We start from the raw sequence: 20,692 nt of genomic DNA on the forward strand, positions 1-20,692 counted from the left end.
TTGGTGCATATCAGAGATCACATCAAGCCTGGCATTCAGGAAAGCCCCATCCTGCTGGCACAGACACACACACACACACAGAGGGATAAAGCTGTGTGTTCTGCTGCTGTGACTCCTGTGTGTGCTGGTTTGCATTGAGACCGTGGCTGTGCTGAGCTCACAGGCGTGGGGTTTGAACCAAGGAAAGCAGCAGAAGCAGGGGCCTGGATCAGTGTGGGAGCAGTAACCATGAAATGAACAGAAAGAACTGGAGAAAAGCAATGCAACTGCTTCCTCTTTTCCTGCCTTTTCAGGCTTCTGGGCTGTAGGAGATGGAGCCTGGCACTGGCACAGGGTCTGTGATGGGAACAAACATCCCGTGACTCTGCAAAGTCACCCATGCAGCACACGGAGCAGCTCCAGCCAGTCCCTCTATTGCCAGCTCTGTTAGGGAGAAACAAATTGTCCTGTGCCTTTTATCATCTCTGTCTTTAATCCTCACGTCCCAGAGCACTGTCCCTGCTGCCTTTCACCATGACCTTGCACTGATGCATGCACTGACATCCCCAGGAGATGCAGGCAGAGTGGTGCAGGGTGGCCAACAAGGGGTAATGTATGGTCTGGGAGAGAAGGATGCTCTGCAGGGAGCCTCCAGCAGCAGCTCTCACTTCTTGGTGCCCTCAGAAACACTCAGCCATCTCCATAGGATGCTCCTTGTCCCTGCTGCCCAAGTGACCCTCTCCTATGGCAGGGTCCAAAACCCCTCGTGGAGCTTGGAGCAACCAGGCTGGGATTCTCTGATTCTGCCAGACTTTCAGTGAAAACCTTCTTGCATCTATGGCACCAAACCTGCATTTTTGAATGTTTTAATAACATGTTCCACGTTTCCCTTAAATTTTGATGAAAGGGCCTTCGATGTGGTGTCGAAAACCAGTCAAAACCAAGGCAGCTTCTCTGAGGCCCAAAAGCTCAGCTGGCTTTTGTCTGCCACAGAACCAGGGTCTGAGCATTGTGTCACAGAGGAGACCCAGCTCTGCCGATGCCCATTTGGGTACCACTGCATCTCCGTGGCCACAAGCAGAGCGTTTCAGGTGCCAGCAGAGAGCAGGCTGATCTCTGCACTCAGTCAAGCATTAAATATTCATACTCTTGGCCTTGGCTTCCTTCTGTTTATTCATGATGAGACTTGAGGTTCTGTCCCCCCTGAGGTTCACAGCAATGCCAGTGCAGGAGCTGACCTTGTTCTGCTCATCCCCATTTCTTCCTGCTTCATTCCTTTTGCAGGTCTGTTTTGTCAGGATGTGGGTCTTTAAGCCAATTTCTCCTCTTCTTGACCTTTACGTCAGAAATAGCAGCTTTCGGGTGGCTTGCTTTGAACAAACAACTCAACATTGAGGTCCCAGCACAAAGGCTGGGGTAAAAAGAGGCCGCCGCAATCAGTTTATGCCTATATATACACGAGTGAGTAAAAGAGAGACTGTAAATAGGAAGAGGTGAATGATTTTACGTCATTGGTTTTAGTCACAAAGCTGCCTCTCGAGAAGGGGCTCGTCTTTAGAGGTCTGCACGTAGGCAGGAAGCTATAAAAAGCCTCGTGGCTGCTTCGAGTCTGGGCAATGAGCTGAATAGGGAGCAATGCAGTGAGGATGTGCGTGGTTGCGGTGCGCAGATGGAGCCTGGAGGCGGTGTGGAGCGGTCCTTCAAACCGTGTCACCCTTATGGGGACAGGCGGTGCTTCAATGGGAGGCCAGCACAAACCAGTGCCTACCCCAGGAGCCAGCCTCCTCTGCTTGTTTGCTTCCATACAGAACCATTCAGATCCCATTTGGATCTGCTTTGATCCACATCCTTGTGCTGCAAGGTTTGGGGAAAAGAACATGTTTCCGACAGCACTGAGCCCACTGTTCCCTTGCCTTGCTCCCACATGAGGATCCTTCCAACAGGCTGTACTGGCCTCGTTGGATGTGAGTTATCTGCCCCAACCCTGGGGAAGCTCATTATAACCTCTTTAGTTTCCTGCAAGTCTTAATTTGGACATTTCCACTTTTTCTTGCCCATAGTTTCAATTTCTTAAGGTCTCCTTTTGGTAATTTCTTGTGCTAAAGGGAGACTCCTTCCACTTCAGTAGTACCCATAAGTAATTTAACCTCTCTCCTAGCACATTAGTAGCATTTAATAAGACTAGTGCTGGTGCCAAACCATTTGGCACCCCATTAGCCCCGTTATTCCCAGCTCAATTTGGTGTCATTTAACATTAATTCACTTTGAAAAGCTCTCACCCATTTCTCTGTGTGACTGAATTCCTCCCAGAGCCAATTCTGATCAGTTTAAAGGGATTTCAGGTGCTCACAACCCTTGCCTTGAGCCCATTACGTTCCTCTTGATTGCACCTCCCGTTCCCTTTGTCCCCAGGAAGAGAAGGAGGGGAGGCTGTCACTGGGCTGTGTTGTTTCTGCTCTCTGGTTCTTGTCAGCCACCTTTCACACGTCCTGTTCAGCCTTTGCCTTTCAGGGTAGATTTTTCCTTAGGAAATGAGAATAATCCCATTTTCAGAGCTGATGCTGTTCCCTTTCCTTTCCTGGCTGTTTTCTGCAGGGAGGGTTCTCGCCGCTGCTGAAGGAAGGCACAAGAAAGCCCAACAATGCTTATTTTGCACATCCCGACTCAAACACAGGTCCTAGGACTAACTCTGAGCCTGCTGCAGAGAATCACACAATGGAGTCATAGATTCCAGGCAATCTCTCCATCTCTTCTGTTACATTTCCATCGGGAGCTGGGTGCTCGGGGACAGGAATGTGCCTACAGCAAATAATGTGCCAGGGTCAACTTTTGCTTTCACAGATGGTTCTTTTGCGTCTTTGCAGTTTTGTGTTACCTTCCCAATTGTGCTTGACTTTGGGGGGGTAAGGGGATAAGGAGGGAGGGAAGTAATTATTATCTATGTTAATTAGCAAACCCGATCTTTTCCAGCTCCAACAGGAGCCTCTCATCAAGGTAGGTAGAGGTGCTCCTGTGCTGGGCGCTGTGCTGAGCACAGCTGGAGTCTGAAGGACAGATATGGATGAAGTAGCTTGTCCAGGGCCCCTCTGCTGTCCCTGTTATGGCTTGTCAGGTTCCTTTTGGGCCTCTCTTGAAAGGAGAAACCAAAGGAAGGCAATTAAATCTGTATAATGTGAACAAAATAAATAAGGACATTTTAATCCCTGATCTGGAAAACTATTAAAGATCCATACAATAACACTATCAAATCGGACTTGGATGTTCACTGTTTGATGCTGCAGTGAACCTGATGCTCCTCATTGAGCAGCAAAATCCACTCCAGCAGATTGCCCAGTGAATCAGAAAGACCTGGGGATTGATGCTGATTTTCCTCTTGGCAGTGGAGGCACTTGGGTCATTTCCTCTCCCCGTTGTGTTGGTGCTCAGCAGTTCTCAGGTTGTCAGCTTAGAGCCGACAGAGCTTGCAGGGAAGATGAGGAGTTTGTGGAGGCTGATGATGGGGATGTGGTCATTTGGGTCACTTGCCTTTCCCTGGGCTCCCTCCCATGTCTTGGTCTCTGTTACCAGCTCAGACTGCCTTTGGCTCCCTTTCTGCACTGAGAGCATGAGAGACTGAGCAGGGCTTGGTGAGGGCAAGCACTGCTAAGCAGCAGTTAGCCATCAGTGTGTTATCAGCCTTACACTCAGACTACAGCCACAACACAGCACTGGAACAGCCACTGGGAAGAAGATTAACCCTATCCCAACCATCAGGACACCGCCTTTGCTGGAGCAGTCATGGAATCACAGAATGGTTTTCTCTTGGGTTGGAAAGGACCTTAAAAATCATCGATTTCCAGCCCCCCGGCCATGGGCAGGCGATGGATCCCAGGTGCTTTATGCTGGTGGTGCTCCTGGTGTTCACTTTCACCCCAGCAAAGTCCTGGGTAGCACTGGGGAAAACTGGGTGACAGCAGAGTCACAGCCACCCCATAGACTTGGCTTCTCCCTGGAGTAAGGGAACTAATCCCAGTCCAGGAGTGAGCTGAGAGGGTGGTGTTGACTCTCCTTGTCGTTCTATTAGACTTAGGAATTCTCCCCATTCCCTCTCGTCTCCTCCTCCGAGAGGGAGGTGAGGGATTTAACTGATGCCTCATTCTGTTTGCACTGCAGCACAAAGGGAGTAAAACAGTTTTGACAGGGCTGAACAGAGCCTGTGCTTGAGCAAAGCTATGGAAGAGCAGTTTCAAAGAGGTGGCTGTGAGGAGCAGGTTGAATTGTGCTACGGGAGCGAGGAGGGCTGGCACTGAGAGCCCTAGAAACAAAGGGACAGAGGACATGGGATGCTCTATGAGTGCTGTGTCCTCAGTATGGCCAGGCTGTCAGGAAAGGCCCCACTGCAACATGAAAGCTCCTGGGAGGAGCTGGGAAGGAAATAGGAGGAGAGATGAAATCCATCTCTCTCATCTCCTACAGTACTGCTTGGAGGCTGAGGTGGGACACTCCAGTTGGACCCTCTCTCCAGCACACAGAGATCTGGGTTTGGGGCTTCCACAGATGGTCCCTGGCCTCCCACATCAAGAGGAGGGGTTGGGGCTGCAGGGTGAGATGTTCTCCAGGGGCTGTTACAACCGAGCTGGTCTGTAGATCCAGTTGATGGGGGAGTCTGGGCAGACTGGTCTGGTTTGGGGTCATTGACATGCTCCTCCAGGCTTCACTGGTCCTTCACTGGTCAGCTCAAGTGCCTGGTCTCCAGCCACCAGCACTTGGCCCATCTCCCTCACTGATGCCCCCAGTTGTTGTGTCCCCAGTTTGAGGTGGGGTGGATGGAGCAGCTCCTCCCTGGTGGGATCGGAAGCCGTGTCCCTAGCGGGAAAGCCCTTAGGCCATGGCATCCTCACCACATCCTCCCTCCGCAGGTTGGAGACCAGATCCTGGAGGTGAACGGGAGGAGCTTCCTCAGCATCCCCCATGACGAGGCCGTGAAGCTGCTCAAGTCTTCCCGCCACCTCATCATGACGGTGAAGGACATCGGGAGGCTGCCCCATGCCCGCACCACCGTGGATGAGACGAGGTGGATAGCGAGCTCCCAGGTTGGGGACACCCTCGTCTCCTCAGCAGGGTACGTGCTTGGAGCACCCCATGCAGGTTGGTTATCAACACAGAGCTGCTCTGTGATGGACACAGTCACCAAGGGGTGCGAGGAGCCCCAGGACCTGAAACGTGATGGGTATTGTGGAGCTCCAGTACCAGGAATGGTGGCAGCCTGATGGGATGCAGTGTGTGTGGGCACCCTGTCCATGGGAGCACCGTGGCTTCTCAGGCATGTGGCCCCCATATGTGGGGCTTAGAAGACAGCATCCCTGGTCTGGAAGGTGGATCAGGGCTTTAGGGCACACTGCTGCCCCTTCCCTGTTCCCTTACGGGCACAGAGAGGGAAGAACATCACAGATCTGGAGCCAGGCTCGATGCAGTGAGTGATGGGCACATGCTTCTCGGTGCTAACTGCTCTTCTCCCTCCTCGCAGGGCAGTGGGTGACCGTGCTGCGGAGGTGACAGCCAGGGTAAGAGATACAAGTTCTTCCTGGTGCCTTGCCAAAAGAAATCACCATTATTGTCCCCTGTTTTCCATGGGAGGGAGGGATTTGTGCTCCTGGCTTGACAGGGATGCTGGTCCTATGAGGTTTAACTGCCTCAAGCCTTTCTCCTCCCCACCTCATGTTGCCAGCTGTGTTTCTACCAGCAGTGACATGACCCCCTCTCCTGTGCCACTGGTGGGTCTGCAGGACATTGGTGCCTCCAGCCTGGGAATGGTCCCATTGACAGGCAAGGACCCCTGCAGCCCACAGAGGTGACTCTGATGCCTTCTGTGTGACGGCTGCCTCTGGGCCCTGCCAGCTCCTGGGACCATTCCCGCTTGCAAGCAGAGCTGCAGTGCCAGCAGGGCTCCTCTCAGCACCTCCCTGCAGAGCTCCTGTCTTTGAAATGGAAATGCAGCAGCGAGGTTTCGCAGGTGGCTCTCACTGATAACAGCTCTGTGCTGTTCCCTGCAGTGCTCACTCCTTGCAGTGTCTCCAGGATAGTCAGGGTCTTGGCTCCGTATCCCTCTGTGTGACTCTGTCTGGGAGGGGAGCAGCAAGGACCTCCCTTAGAAACCCCTGTCCAAGGCAGAAGCCTTTCATCCGCAGCCAGGCTGGTCTCTCCCTGGGCTCCTCTGGTTGCCAGCAGCTCTTTCTTCACCAGGCTCTGCTTTAAGCCTGCAGTGGGGGCAAATGTGCCTTTTCCACAAGATGGGAAGCTTGCCTTTCCTCCTGGCCCCATTTCCCCATCTCTGCCAGGAAGGGAGTGAACCCTGCTATTGAATCAAGAGCTGGCCAAGGGACAGCTTGTGAGCAGAGCCCTGCAGCTGCTTTGGTTATTCTGCATAGACTGGCTCTGAAGTTACAGGGACAAGTGACACTGAGTGCACAGCTATGCTGGTGAAGCCGTGGGGACACCTCTCTCTGGTCATTTTGGAAGCATTCCCCTTCCCTTCCCTTTGGCACAGGCAGTTGGGTGAGCGCAGCAGGCTGTAATGCTGGGGTAGGGCTGGCAGCAGAGCGAGGGGCAGTTCCTGTGCACCCCGGCTATCCTTGCTTCCCCCCTCTCAGCCGATTCCTTGGCATCCCAAGCCAAAGCCTCTCTCCCGTCTCCCGCAGCCCGTGTTCTATCGGGGCCTGGCCGGCTCGCAGGTGACACTGAGCACCATGGTGAACCAGACCCGTGTCATGCTGGAGGAGCAGGCACGGCACCTCCTCAATGAGCAGGAGCGGGCCACCATGGGATACTACCTGGATGAGTACAAGGAAGGCAACATCTCCGTGGATGCACTGGTCATGGCGCTCTTCGAGCTACTCAACACACACGCTAAGGTGAGGCCCACACCATGGTCCAGGATGGTTCCTTGTTCCCGGTGGACTGAGCAGAGCCATTGGCACAGCAGATAAATCTCCAAGGTTATCTGCTCAGAGACAATGGTGAGGGTGGAAGGCCAAATCAAGATGCAGGGCTCTATAGGGGATAGAGGCTGGTGTTCAGTAGCAGAGGAGCTTCTGGTAAAGTTTAGGACCAAACCTCCTCATGCACTATGTGCTATGGGTTGTGTTGTGTTGGAAGGGACCTTAAAGCTCACCCAGCTCCAACCCCTGCCACAGGCAGGGACCCCTTCCACTGGAGCAGCTTGCTCCAAGACCCTGTGTCCAACCTGGCCTTGAACACTGCCAGGGATGGGGCAGCCACAGCTTCTCTGGGCACCCTGTGCCGGCGCCTCACCAAAGGCCCCATTACCTGCCAGCACATCCCATTCCCAATGGTGGACAGTGTGGGAGGCCTCCCGTGCTCCAACCTGTCCTTGGTGCCTGTCTCCTGGCGCAGTTCTCGCTGCTTTCGGACGTGCGCGGCGTCATCTCCCCGCAAGACCTCGACCGCTTCGACAACCTGGTGCTGAAGAGGGAGATCGAGTGCATGAAGGCGCGGCAGCCCTCGGGGCCCTCCCTGGCCACCGACTCCTACTCCATGATGTCCTACAGCGACACCGTCTCCTCCTCCAGCAGCCACTTCACTGCCACCACCGTCAGCTCAGCCCGGGTGAGTCCCTGCAGCCCCCCCGTATCCCTGCAGGGCTGGAAAGGCTTCCACCTGCGGGAGGAATGGTGGATCCCTTCCCTGAGAGCTTACCCGGGTGTGATCTGTAGGTGCATTGGATGGTGCCAGGACATGTGCTTGGTACCTCCGTGCTCCTGAGGCCGCGATGTCACCGTCCTCTGCATGGGGGCTTGACGTAGTGCTGTCGCCTTGTCCCCTGTGCAATGCAAGCTGCATCCCCACAGGGGTCTCAGTGACTTGTTCCTCTGTGCCTGCTGCTATCCACCAGCTCTGGTGCCTGAATCACCTCCTTAAAGACGTTTGCTGCCTTCTCTGCATCCCAGCAGGGACCTCGGTGGCCTGGGCAAGCCCCTGCCCACTCTCCAGCACTGAGTGGCAGCTCTCCCACGTCTCCTTCCCTGCATGCACCTTCTGAGTTCCTGTAATCACCTCTAAGTGCACATTAATCTCCCGGCCATCAAATGCCTTTCACCATAAATGCATCAGCAACCTTGGAAATGAAAACCGTCATGAAAGGAGCGGATGCCAAGGGGCTTTCTGCTGGTTGGGTACAAGGAAACCAGCCCATGGCCAGGGAGAGTGGGAATGTGGTGCAGAAGGTGCAGGCAGGGTGTGAGCTGGGGGCATTCCTGGGTTGTCCCTGCCTGCCTGGGTCAGTCCAGCACCCCAAGAGGCCTTGGAGAGCTTCAGAGCTGGGCTTTTGTCCCATTGACTTCACAGACCCCATAGGATCAACCCTTGGGTGGTATGGTTTAGTGTGAGGTGTCTCTGCCCATGGTAGGGGGGTTGGAACTTGATGATCTTAAGGTCCTTTCCAACCCGAACTATTCGATGATTCTATGAAAGCCGTGTCCTCTGTTCACAATGGGTTACAGTGAGATGCTTTCTGGATCAAGAAAAACAAAGGTCTTGTTCCTGCTCCGTGACAGCAAGCATGGCTGCTTGGCCTGGTGTGTGAGCCGTGGTCCAGCCCTACCTGACACGCGAGCCCTGAGGTCAGGGATGGAGACCAGGATGCTGTGCTGGCATAGAGAAGAGCGTGTGTACACTGCTTTAAGGGCTTCCTTCAATCACCCCTCAAATAGAGCCATAGAACAGTATGGGTGTCCCTGGGTCTCACTCCAGGTCCTCCCTGGCAGCTGGCCACCTCTTTCCATGGGTGTAGAAACATGCCCTGCTCCAAGCTCTGCCTGGGGTGTTGGGAATGCTACTGCAGAGAGCATCACGGTGGATGGATGCTTGTCTTAGCTAGTGGGAGATATAAGAGGGGCAGAGCTCCCAAATGGTTTCTCCTGCCCTGAGCTGCTCTCCCTGCCCAGCACTGGCTGCAGCTGGATGTGGATCCTGCAGGATGGGTTTGGAGGGAGGAGGGATGCCTTGTGCTGGGGTTTGCTTGTCTCCCTCACTGCTCCTGCACCCCCCTGATGGTCTGTTTTGCTTTTGTGCTTGTTTCAATCTGCTTTTCCCCCTGCACGTCCCCAGGAGCGGCTCTTGTGGCTCATAGACCTGATGGAGGTAGGGGCTGCTGGAGTGCTGCGGTTGCCATAGCAGAGGGGATGAGTGTGTGTGTGGATGGGTGCTGGGAGGGAACAGGCTGTGCAGGGACCAGCATGTCAACAGGGACCGCATGAACAGTGCCTTGATTCATCCCTTAGCCCTGTTGAGCCATTCCAGTCCCTTTGCTCCAGCGCAGCTTAAGGCCTTGGTGCAGCAGAGCAAACAAGACTCAGCTCTGAGCCAGACCCAGTGTTCTGCTTGCACTGGAGCCCTGTGTGTCACTGGCAGCTCAAGGATGGGCTAATTTTAGGGCCAGCAGCATTGATGGACCCCACACTGCCCCTCCTGTTGCTGCCTGCCTCTACCTGCTGCTCTGCTGCCTTGCTGTATGGGCACCCTGGCTAAATACCAGCAGGATGCTCACATCCTGTCACACATAGAATCCCAGCCTGGTTTGGGTTGGGAGGGACCTTAAAGCTTCTCCAGTTCCAACCCCCTCTGGAAACAGCAGTGCTCTACAAGGGGATGCTGTGGTGTTCCCAGATGGAGTTTATCACAGGCACCGTGGTACACAGAGCTCTTTGCCTCCGTGACAATTGAGTTGTAGCAGCAATGATCAGGTGCAAGCTATCAATGAAAGCAGCATGAGCTTGTCATTGCTCACAGGCCAGGCAGCACTTCTTGGGCACTGCCTCCTGCCCAGCCCTCGTTGTTAGCATTGCCCCAGCTAAGATGCTGCCATTGGAAGGTGCCTTCTCCTCCAAGGGCCTGATGCCTTGCTTCCAGCTCCCTGAGGCTGCAGGATTGGGCCCCAGGAGGTAACCCAGTTTTGTTGCTAAACCCTTGTCTGTCTGTGGTCTCTTTGGTCTCTGTTCCACAAGAAGTACAAGTAAGGAGAGGCTGGCACTGGGCTGTTCCTGTCCCTGGGCAGTGAATCTCAAGCACAGGAATCCACAGCCTCTTTGGCAGTGATCTCTGTGTCCCCATAGGGAGAGCAGAATGAGAACAGAGGAACAGGGGGATCTTCCTCACTGATATCTCCTGTTATTGCTGCTCCAGCTCCTGGTGGCCTCTGACCCCTCCAGGACAGGCACAGCCATCCCATGGGGAGGGGTTCTCATGTGCTTGGCATGAAGAAGGCAGCGAGGTTGGAGACAGGGTGAAGCCACCACGTGGGTGCCATGGTCACCCTCAGAGCCCCCAGGGTGAGGTCTCTGTGCTCAGGCTGGGACAGGGAAGGGGCTCTGGGGCTCCTCCAGAACTGTGGATCTGTTCTGGGATGGGAGAGGGAAGGGGAGAGCAGAGGGGAGCTGGGCATGGAACGGTGCCATTGTTCCAAAGTGAACCCTGCAGGGTTCAGGCTGAGTGGCTCTGCAAAGGTCTCATTAGCACTAAGTGGAAAAGAAGGGATTCCTTGGAGCTGTGAGGTTAATGAAAGGTTGGGTTGTATTCCCCACGGAGCTGGGAGCTCCTCCATCCCATAAGCAGTGAATGGAAACTGGCTGGCTGAATGAAAGATGCTCTGACTGAGAGATGCTAACCAGCTCCATCACTCCTGCCCTGGGCTCTGAGATAGTAAGGGCCAAGGATTTGCATCTGAGGGGCTGGAAGAGCCTCACCTGCCTCCAGTTCCCATAAGAAACTGGAAAACAGGTTGGGTAAAGGAGCAGGGTCAGCGGGGGGGAGCAGCCTCCTCATTAATACCTCTCAGAGCAGTGGCACCGTAGCTCCAATGGCTCTTCCAAGGGAACTCCAAGCAAGCTGTCTTAAAAGAGCCAATGCATGAAAGCAAATGTGCCCAGCTTAAAAGCCATTGCACTGGGTAGCCCAGAGCTGTTGCTGTTGGATTCCTTTTGCTCCCAAAGTCCTCAGCATGGGGAGAGGAGGATCTGCTGCTTGCACAGCTCAGTGCCAGTGTCCCTGGGTGCCAAGGAGGGACAGAGCCAGGGCTGGGGCACAGTGTGTGGTGGATACTGGATGGAATCATCCTTGGCCAGAGGAAGCTTTCCCAAGCTCAGGCTTTACCTGTTGCTCTCTGAACAAGCCTTTTCCTTCAGTTCTCATTCTCCAGGGCTCTCTCCGAAGCCAGGGAGCTCCAAGTACTTCCCATCGATGGTTTTGCTGCTTCTCCAATGCTCTTCATTGTCTCCCGTGTCTATTCTGGGATGCTGACATCTCAGAGCACGGCAGCAGGCTCCAGCAGATGGGGGGATGCAGCTGCAGCAGCGCCTCAGCTGATCCCTTGTTTACCCTGCAGTAAATAACACACGGTTGAAAACAAGCTGTGCCTGTCCCATTCCAGCACCAGGGAGCAAACAGCCCTGGAACATGACGGGAATGATGCGCAGCGCCGCTCCGGATTGGGAAGTGCTGTGGGAGAAGGATGCTGAGCGTGGATTTGCTCGTCCAGGGCCTTGCAGGAGAAGCAGATGGAGCTGGGGATGGGAAAGGCAGCAGCAGAGCCTGGCTCTGGGCTAAAGTCAGGAGGAGCTGGGTTCAACCCTGGCTGCACACCCCAGGTCCTCCCATCCCTGCTGGTGCTCAGCCAAGGTGCCTGTCTGCTCCGCTTGACCACATCCATGTCCTCTCCTTGGGTCCATCCTGCTGACAACTGCCCCTGCGCAGGCAGACTGACAGATTCCCATCGCCCACCTTGCTTGCTGGAGCTGGGATGGGTTTGGAGCTGTGTTGGGACATTGCCTATTGCTTCCTAAAGGGAAAGCAGTGGCAGCAGGTTCTGCTTGCACCTCACTGCTCTGGTTTGCAAGGGAGGTTTTACACTTGTCTCTTGCCCTTCTCCCAGCAAAGATGCAGATATTGAACCTGCTGGGTCCAAACCAAACAGGAGCTCAGGTTTGGATTAAGAGGAGCACATCCTCTTTGCAGGTTCACAGCATGCTTTGAGCACGCTTCCTAGCTTGGGGGAGCCTGTATCCCAACAAAGCTGCTTTGCTTTGGATCCCAGCGGTTGCTTTGCTCAGATGATGTGTGGGTCTGCAGGGAACCTCCAAGGAAACAGAACCCTTTAGGTGAAAGACTGTCCTTGCATGGGGGGGGTGGTTTGGGTGAGCACTCTGCATGGTCCCCATTGTGCTGGCGCTGTGCTGGGTGCTCAGTGCTGCTCTAACCTGGTTTTCTCTTCCTCCTTTACCCTCTCAGAACACGTCGGAGTTGGAGGGAGGTGGAGATGGCCACCAGAGCAGCATCAACACGCTGCCGGATGTCTCCCTGGTAAGGCATCAGACTGGAGATGGAGGTAAAACGGTGATGCTGAGATTTGCCTCCACTTCTGTAGCTCTTTGCTTAATGAACACCCCATGGGTGTTATTGAAGCAACTTAATCAGACCGGTTTGGAAGGATTCTGGCTGGATAGCATCTGTGTAGAGCAGAAGTTGAGTGGTTTGTGCTCTGATCACCCTCATTTGTGAGTTGTGTTCTTGTCAATAAGGTCAGGAAGGGGTTTCTGTGAAGTCAGCTCATTTTTGCCATCGTCACAATGAGAAGGCAGACAGAGGGGGCTCTGAGCCTGGGGAACGTCCTAAACAGTGTCCTTGCTTTGGCAGGATGACCTCTCCTCCTTCCCGGATGAACCACCCAACTTCAAGCCTCCACCTCCTCCTTCAGCCCCGCAGATGCTTCAGGCCCCCTCCTCTGCCCAGCACAGGACCCAAGGGAAGGACAAGCCCAAGCGCCCTTCCTCCGAGTCCTCCCAGTCAGGCCTCTTCTTCATGGCCCCCCGGCACCCCACACCCCCCCCCAGCCACCCCGAGAAGGACACGGTCAGCATCACCTCCACGGCCACCGCATCCACCGAGGAGTCAGCCCCAAGCCCCATCTACGCCACCATCTCCCCAGCCCCGCACAGCTCCAGGAGGCAGATGGATGCTCAGCTCTCCTTGGTCAGCCAGCACCACATCGGGCCCTTCCCCAGGGTCCAGTCCCCAACCAGGCTGAAGAGCCTATCCCCGGAGGGGCCTGCATCTGGTGGGCTTCAGAGCCCCCCTTCCCCATCGCCTCCTCCTCCTCCATCCCACCCAGCACCCCCTCCTCCGGACAAGGGCAGCCCCCAGGCTGTGGCCAACCAGCACTTCATCATGGTGGAGGTGCACCAGCCCAACAGCGAGCCTGACGTCAATGAAGTGAGGCCCCTGCCCCAGGCCAGAGGTGGGTGATGCGTTATCAGCCATGGGGTGACAAAGGGAACCCTCTCTGGGGTGCTCCTCAGGGGAGAAGGGACAAATGGAAGGGGCAGGAAGGGGCTGGAGGGTAAGACCTGCATCAGACTGCTGGAGTGTGAGGCTTGGTTGAAGGGTTTCCCCATTCCCACTGGGAATGGGGGCTTCCAGTAAGTGCTGGTGAAGAGCTCTAGGGGAAAACATCCCCTTTTTGGTCCAAACTCCTGGTCAGTAGGGTGGGGGGAAAGCTTCAGAGCCTGGATCAGTGCTGTCATGCCCTGTTCTTTGGTTTGCGCTTCGCCATAGGTGAGTTTCCATTCAGAAAACAGCTTGTGGGGTCAGAATCCCAGCCTGGTTTGGGTTGAAGGGACCTTAAAGCTCCTCCAGCTCCAAACCCTGCCACGGGCAGGGACCCCTTCCACTGGAGCAGCTTGCTCCAAGCCCCTGTGTCCAACCTGGCCTTGAGCACTGCCAGGGATGGGGCAGCCACAGCTTCTCTGGGCACCCTGTGCCAGCGCCTCAGCACCCTCACAGGGAAGAGCTTCTGCCTAAGAGCTCAGCTCAGTCTCCCCTCAGGCAGGTTCAAGCCATTCCCCTTGGCCTGTCCCTACAGCAGGCCCTTGTCCCAAGCCCCTCTCCAGCTTTCCTGCAGCCCCTTTAGGCACTGGAGCTGCTCTAAGGTCTCCCCTTCAGGAGCCTTCTCTTCTCCAGGCTGCCCCAGCCCAGCTCTCTCAGCCTGGCTCCAGAGCAGAGCTGCTCCAGCCCTCGCAGCATCTCCATTACCGGCCGGTCCCGGCCCCCATGGGCTCTGCCCCCGCTGGGGCTGCGGCTGCGGTACCCCGGCAATGTCCCGTTCCCGTTCCCGTTCCCGTCCGTGCTCGGGGAGCGGTGCGGGTGCCGCTGTCGCCCCCCTGTGGCGCCGTCCTCCCACTGCAGCTCATTCACCTCGGGGCTATGGATGGGGCCGGGACCTGCTCTGAACTGAACGGGGTCGGACTCTGCCCGCAGGGTGGCAGCGGTGTGAGCCCAGCTCCGCCAAGCCCCGGGGGATGTCCCGCACCCGCTGCCCTCTGCGGTGCTCTCAGACCCTGTTCCCTGGTGCTCATCTCCATCTGCACCCACACTTCATCCTCAGAGGGGCGAATGCTCCTACCTGGCAGCTCCTCTTTGCTCGGGCCCGTCCCCATCTCCTCCCAGACCCTGGTGTGGAGAATGGGCCGCCTCCAACCTGCCTCCAGCAGCATCCCTAAACCCATGACCCCCTCATTCCATCCCAGTTCAGGATCTGGGTTGGATCCTTGAGACCCTTTGTTCCTTGGCACTCCCTGAGCACAGTGCTGCTGTTATCATAGAATCCCAGCCTGGTTTGGGTTGAAGGGGCCTTAAGGCTCATCCAGTTCCAACCCCTGCCACAGGCAGGGACCCCTTCCACTGGAGCAGCTTGCTCCAAGCCCCTGTGTCCAACCTGGCCTTGAGCACTGCCAGGGATGGGGCAGCCACAGCTTCTCTGGGCACCCTGTGCCAGCGCCTCAGCACCCTCACAGGGAAGAGCTTCTGCCTTATCTCCAACCTGAACCTCCCCTGTTTCAGTCTGAACCCATCACCCCTTGTCCTATCGCTACAGTCCCTGAGAGCCCCTCTCCAGCATCCTTGTAGCCCCCTTCAGACACTGGAAGCTTGGGAACATCCCTCCAAAGTCCAGGTCTAAATCCCAAGGGCCCTGCCCGGCGCTGGGAGCGGTTGGGATGTCCCTGCCCTGGGGACACCCTAACCCCACAACCTGCCTGGTGTCCCGCAGCCTCCACGCTGTCGCAGCTCTCGGACAGCGGGCAGACGCTGAGCGAGGACAGTGGGGTGGACATCGGCGACGTGGAGCTGAGCAGCAGGGACAAGGGCCAGCAGCTGCTCCCTGGGAAGAGCCGAAGCCTCCAGGAGCCCCGGAGCAGTGATGGGGCGGCAGAAGGAGCCTCCAAGCCGGTGAGGGTGGGTGCCCATGGGTGCTGGTGCAGGTGGTGGGAGGTGGGCATCGGGGCTGCCCCTGTTGTAGGCAGCACCCATTCTTCTGTGCTTCCATGCATTGACCTGCACATGGAATGCCAGGAGTCAAAGAGCATCTGCAGGCGGGGTGTCTGTGCATCTCCTGTGAGCCTTCCTTGGGGTGACCCTGCTTGTCATGGAGTGACCCTGGGCAGGATGGGAAGGGACAGGGGTGCCTATGTGGTGCTGGCAGGGGGAGGTGGGAGTACAGCAGCCATGGGGGAAATCACCCTATCACAGAATAGAAACCTTCATCTCCATCACATCCCCATCCCCTGCCAGGGGCATCCTTGGGATTGGGGATGCTCCATTCCATCCCCAACTCATCCCAATTCCACCCATATCCCACCCCCTGCTAGGGCCATCCTGGGGATTGGGGATGCTCCACCCCATCCCCATCCCCATCCCATCCCATGGGTGCCGGTCCCCCTCAGCAGCACTGCCCATCTCCCCCCAGCCGGGGCTGCTGGAGCCCACATCGTGCCTGATCCGTGTATCCAAGAGCGCTCCGACCCTGGGCATCGCCATTGAGGGGGGAGCGAACACGCGGCAGCCGCTGCCCCGCATCGTCACCATCCAGGTAGGACTCGGTGCACATCCTGCCCATCCCTCTCCTCCTGAGCACCCTCTGGGGCAGGAATTGTTCCTCATCCCCATCTAAACCCCCCCTGGCACAGCTTGAGGCTGTTTCCTCTTGTCCCATCCCTTGTTCCTTGAGAGAACGGGGGATTTTGGAGCTGTGCTTCCCCCCCATAGCATCTTCCCTTGTCGTCAGCATCATTCTGCTGCAGGGGGTTGCTGAGGGTTGCATTGGTGTCCCATGGAGCATCCCATATAGAGCATGGCCTGGGAGCCAAGGGTTTGCTGTGGATCCAGAGGGGTCTGACAGCCCTGAAAGCTTGGCTCTGGTGTCTCCAGATGGCTGGAAGCTCCCTTTTCCTGCTCAGATAGAGGGCTGGGAGAGGGGGAATGGTGGGGGATAGCTGGGGTGGATGCATGGCTGGGAATAACAGCTTCCTCTGCTGTCCACCTGGGGCAAAACTCAAGTCATTGACAGTAAAACAAAGCAGAGCCGGGTCCACCTTGGTTCTTCTTGGCCATTCCACTGGGACAAGCAAAACGGGAGCCAAATTTACCCCTTCTTTTGGAAGCATGAAATGTTCCTTGTTTCCCCCCCAAAACATCCCTGGGATGGGGAATGGGACCGGGATCTCACCACCTCTACCCTGCAGCGCGGGGGCTCAGCACACAACTGTGGGAAGCTGAAGGTGGGCCACGTCATCCTGGAGGTGAACGGCACGGGGCTGCGGGGCAAGGAGCACCGGGAAGCCGCCCGCATCATCGCCGAGGCCTTTAAGCTGAAGGAAAAGGACTACATTGATTTCTTGGTCACAGAATTCAACGTCGCCCTTTAGGGATCCAGGCTTTGGGATGGGGAGCATCCCGAAGAGGAGCGAAAGGCAGCGCCGAGGCGGGAAAGCTGCATTCCCACCCTGCAGAGCCCTCTCCTGCTGCGCCATCCCGCACGCACAGACACCCCCCAGCTTGTCCCCAAGTGTCCCCTCGCCTGCTGCAGACTCATGCCTGGGTCGGGCAGAAGCCAGTGCACATCCCATAACGTCTCTTGGATCGGGGGGGGGGCACTGCCCTTTGGGAATATCCTCTGGTTCTCCAGTGTGGTGGGAATGGGGCAGGAGAGCAGGGGAAGGTCCGGGTGTCCCCGCTGCCATGTGAGTGCCACACAAAGCACAAGGTGGGCCCGCGGCTCAGGCTGGAGGGGGTTTGGGGGGCCCCTGCTCCCTCGGGTGCTGGCCCAGGCGGGTGGCACGGCCATAGGTGGGGATGCAGAGGGAGCAACCGGAGGCCTTGTAAATCGCTGGCAGAGTCCTTGTGTTTCTATAGACAGAGCTTGTGCTTTACTTTTTCAATAAACCAGTCAGGACAGACAAAGGCTGGGATTGCGGGATTCCTCAGGGCTGGAATAGGGGGGCAGGAAGGGAATGGACAGGGGTGGCTATGGCGTGCTGGCAAGGGCAGGTGGGAGTGAGGCTACCCCATCCCCAGAAAGGGGTGCTCCATCCCCATCTCCTGCCAAGGGCCATCCCAGGGATTGGGGTGCTCCCATCCCATCTCATCCCCTGTCAGGGCCATGCTGGGAAATAGGGGTGCTCCATCCCATCCCATCCCATCCCATCCCATCCCATCCCATCCCATCCCATCCCATCCCATCCCATCCCATCCCATCCCATCCCATCCCATCCCATCCCTGTACCTATCCAACCCCCTGCCAGGGCCATCCCAGGCATTGGGGGTGCTCCATCCCATCCCGACCTATTCCCATTCCCATCCTCATCCCCGCCAGAGCCGTCCCGGGGCGGGTGTAGGAGTTCCCCACCAGGGGGTGCCGGGGCTGCATAAATTATGATAATGACAGCCCCTCTGATTGGTCTCCCGCCGCGGGCTATGCAAATACAGGAGAGGGCGGGGTTTATGCTAACGACCTTCAATTCCGTGCTCTGCGGCGCTCTCCTATTGGTGGGGAGCCGCCGATATGCTAATGAGGACAGAGGCCCCGCCCTCCCGCCGCCGGCTGCCCGCGCTATTGTCCCGCGGGGCGGGGCTGGGGGGAACGGCGGCGGGACCGGGACCGGGACCGCGATCGCGATCGTTGTCGCGATCGTGATCGCGGTGCGGAGCCGCCCCGCGTCGGGCGAGGAGCAGGCGGCCGGGCCCTCCCTGCAGGTGAGCAGCCGCGGGGCAGCTGTTGTGCGCGGGGGGCGGTGGTGCTCCTCCAGCGGTGCCCAGATGTGCTCCCCACATGTGTTCCGGGGGGCCGGGGCAGGGCGATGGGGCCGGCGCCGCTGCTCGATGTGCTCGCTCTGATCCCTGCAGGGCGCCTTCTGCAGCTGGAAGGAAGGAGGGGACCCGCGGGCACCGCTGGGATCACAGCTGGATGCGCAGCTGGGGGCCGCGGGGATGGGTTAGGCTGGAACTGGATGGGTTTTAGGGTCCCTTCCAACCCCAACCAGGCTGGGATTTGGTGCCGCTGCGCCGCTTCTGCCCACGTTGTCCGCGGGCCACCGGAGCCTTGGGAAACTTGTCAGAACTCTTCTTATTGCGGTGCTTCCTCCCCGCCCAGGGCTGGCTCTGCCGCCCGCAGGGCTCCGGAGCCTTGCCGAGGGTTTCATCAGGCTGCGAAGGGCGGCGCGGAGCCATGGCCGGGGCTCAGCCGCACGGAGGATGCGGGATGCGAGGCCGTGCCGCTGCCTGCGGCTCCTCCGAGGAAGTGGCCGCTGCCTCCAGCTTCAGTTCCTTGTTCTACTTAAAGGGCAGCTCTGTTCCGGTGGGTGCCGGCAGCGGGGCCCGGGTTTCTGTCGCTCTGCAGCAGCCATCCGGGCAGGGATGTTTAAAGGACCCCTTGGAGAGCACCCAAAGCCAGCTAATACGGGATCTCTGCTGCCGGCTCGTTCCAGACAGGGATTAAGGCCGCCATCAGCAGCCCCCAGCTCCTGTATATAAGGACAGGTTCAGCCCTGGATCTTGCCAGGCTATGCCGTGAGGACAAGGCTGTCCCCGTTGAGGACAGGACCGTGTGATGGGGACAGGAGGGTTCATGGAGCAGGCAGGCGGTGGGAAAGAACCGTGAGGCTTTGCTTCCTTGGAAGTGATGGAGAGATGCTGTTTCCACGGGGATTTGGTGCCTCTCCATGGGGATATGCTGGTGTGGAGGAGCCAGAGGGGTATGCCCCCCCCCAGGCAGAGGAATGGGGTGACCCATGGGGTTTCGGGCGATGGTGCAGTAACAGACACATGTGCTTTCAGAGGACAGAGAGGGTTTGTGAGGCTCTTCCTCACTAGGATGGTTTCTCCCATACTAAGCAAGCAGCTTCTCTGCCCTCTTTCATGCTCATAAACCAGGACTAAACTTGGAAAGAAAGGGTTTTTAAACCAGGAATTCCTCCCTCCTGGAGTACCAAGCTCCATCCTGATGCTGCTGTTCTGGCTTCCTTCAACCCCCCAACAGAGATGCTTTGGGTGGCAGCACGGATGTGTCTTAGACAAAAAGGGAGCTGAGGAGCAGGAAGGGGAGCATGGAGGTGCCACAGGAGACCCATGGGAAGTTGGATGCTGTCTGGAATTGAGTTTTGGATTGGAACGAGTGGTTTAGGAGACTAAAACACCCATTGCTTGCCTTGGGCGGAGGGGGTAACGCCTGTTTTGGGGTTCAGGGGGAGGCATTAAACCCCTCCTAGAGCAAGGGATGTCTATTTTAGGGCATAGGGAATACCATTCCCCATTGCCATGTGGATGGAAGTGGGCATTAGCACCCCCCGAACCCACCCGCACTACCCAGGGTTGACAAGGCAGCAAAGGCAGAGTGACAGCCCTGTCTGCCCCTTCCATGGCACCCAGCAAGCCCCGGGGCTGAGGATGTGACAGTCTCCTCGGCTTGTCACCACTAATGAAGCCAGGAGCCCTGATGGGGCTGTGTGCTCTGCATCACACATAGAATGAGTTGGGATGTCTCAGCCTTCATCAGTCCCATGGGATCAGAGTGGTGGAGGTTGAAGATGCCTGAAGAGAGGAGCAGGGATTAAGAGGTGAGGGCAGCAATGGGCAGAGGTAACCCCTCCTGCCTGCTGGGTGTGCTGAGACCTGGCAGCACTCAGCACTTCCAGTGCCTGAAGGGGCTGCAGGAAACCTGGAGAGGGGCTTGGGACAAGGGCCTGTAGGGACAGGCCAAGGGGAATGGCTTGAACCTGCCCGAGGGGAGACTGAGCTGAGCTCTTAGGCAGAAGCTCTTCCCTGTGAGGGTGCTGAGGCGCTGGCACAGGGTGCCCAGAGAAGCTGTGGCTGCCCCATCCCTGGCAGTGTTCAAGGCCAGGTTGGACACAGGGGCTTGGAGCAAGCTGCTCCAGTGGAAGGGGACCCTGCCCGTGGCAGGGGTTGGAGCTGGAGGAGCTTTAAGGTCCCTTCCAACACAAACCAGGCTGGGATTCTATGATCACCCTATTGCAAAATCCTGGCTTTCCCAGAGCAAGATACACAAACACACACGCTTGGATTGCTTGCATTCACTCTGTGGCTCCTGACGATGCATTCACACCACTTGTCCAGCTTTGCTGTGTTACCATAACAGCGCCTAACAAGATCCCAAGTTTTCCCCTTCCCGCTGTGACCATTGGTGGAGGCGCTTCCTGGGACAGTGATGAGTGTGGCTGGATGTGCCAGCAGACCCTGCCGCCTGTGGCTGTTGCGGGCAGAGCAGCTCTGGGGATGGGATGGAGAATTGGGGTCACAGCCCTTGGTGTGTGGGTAGGGCGTGATCCAGGCACCAGCCTGCCAAAACCAGGTAGGAAACAGTTTAACCCTCTGCCCT

The 20,692-nt window shown here is 57.1% G+C and overlaps 1 protein-coding gene across 4 annotated transcripts in view; it reads left to right on the forward strand.

Annotated features, from left to right (window-relative positions):
* WHRN (whirlin) overlaps nucleotides 1-16,903 on the forward strand; it is a 38,583-nt gene extending 21,680 nt beyond the window's left edge. The window contains exons 4-13 of one of the 4 annotated variants that reach the window (XM_061352953.1): nucleotides 4,878-5,080; nucleotides 5,486-5,522; nucleotides 6,657-6,869; nucleotides 7,372-7,584; nucleotides 9,085-9,117; nucleotides 12,259-12,330; nucleotides 12,664-13,264; nucleotides 15,074-15,258; nucleotides 15,770-15,892; nucleotides 16,545-16,903. In XM_061352953.1, the coding sequence (XP_061208937.1) occupies nucleotides 4,878-5,080; nucleotides 5,486-5,522; nucleotides 6,657-6,869; nucleotides 7,372-7,584; nucleotides 9,085-9,117; nucleotides 12,259-12,330; nucleotides 12,664-13,264; nucleotides 15,074-15,258; nucleotides 15,770-15,892; nucleotides 16,545-16,727 (1,863 nt within the window). In that variant the 3' untranslated portion in view covers nucleotides 16,728-16,903. The remainder of the gene's footprint in view (nucleotides 1-4,877; nucleotides 5,081-5,485; nucleotides 5,523-6,656; nucleotides 6,870-7,371; nucleotides 7,585-9,084; nucleotides 9,118-12,258; nucleotides 12,331-12,663; nucleotides 13,265-15,073; nucleotides 15,259-15,769; nucleotides 15,893-16,544) is intronic. The other 3 variants (XM_061352954.1, XM_061352955.1, XM_061352957.1) reach the window with 3 other exon arrangements.
* Nucleotides 16,904-20,692: the final 3,789 nt, after the last annotated feature.

The sequence above is a fragment of the Neopsephotus bourkii genome, unplaced genomic scaffold (assembly GCF_033783945.1).
Source record: "Neopsephotus bourkii isolate Nb327-2 ecotype Australia unplaced genomic scaffold, CSIRO-AGI_Nbou_v1 NB_659, whole genome shotgun sequence".
NCBI classification, from domain to species: Eukaryota; Metazoa; Chordata; class Aves; order Psittaciformes; family Psittacidae; genus Neopsephotus; species Neopsephotus bourkii.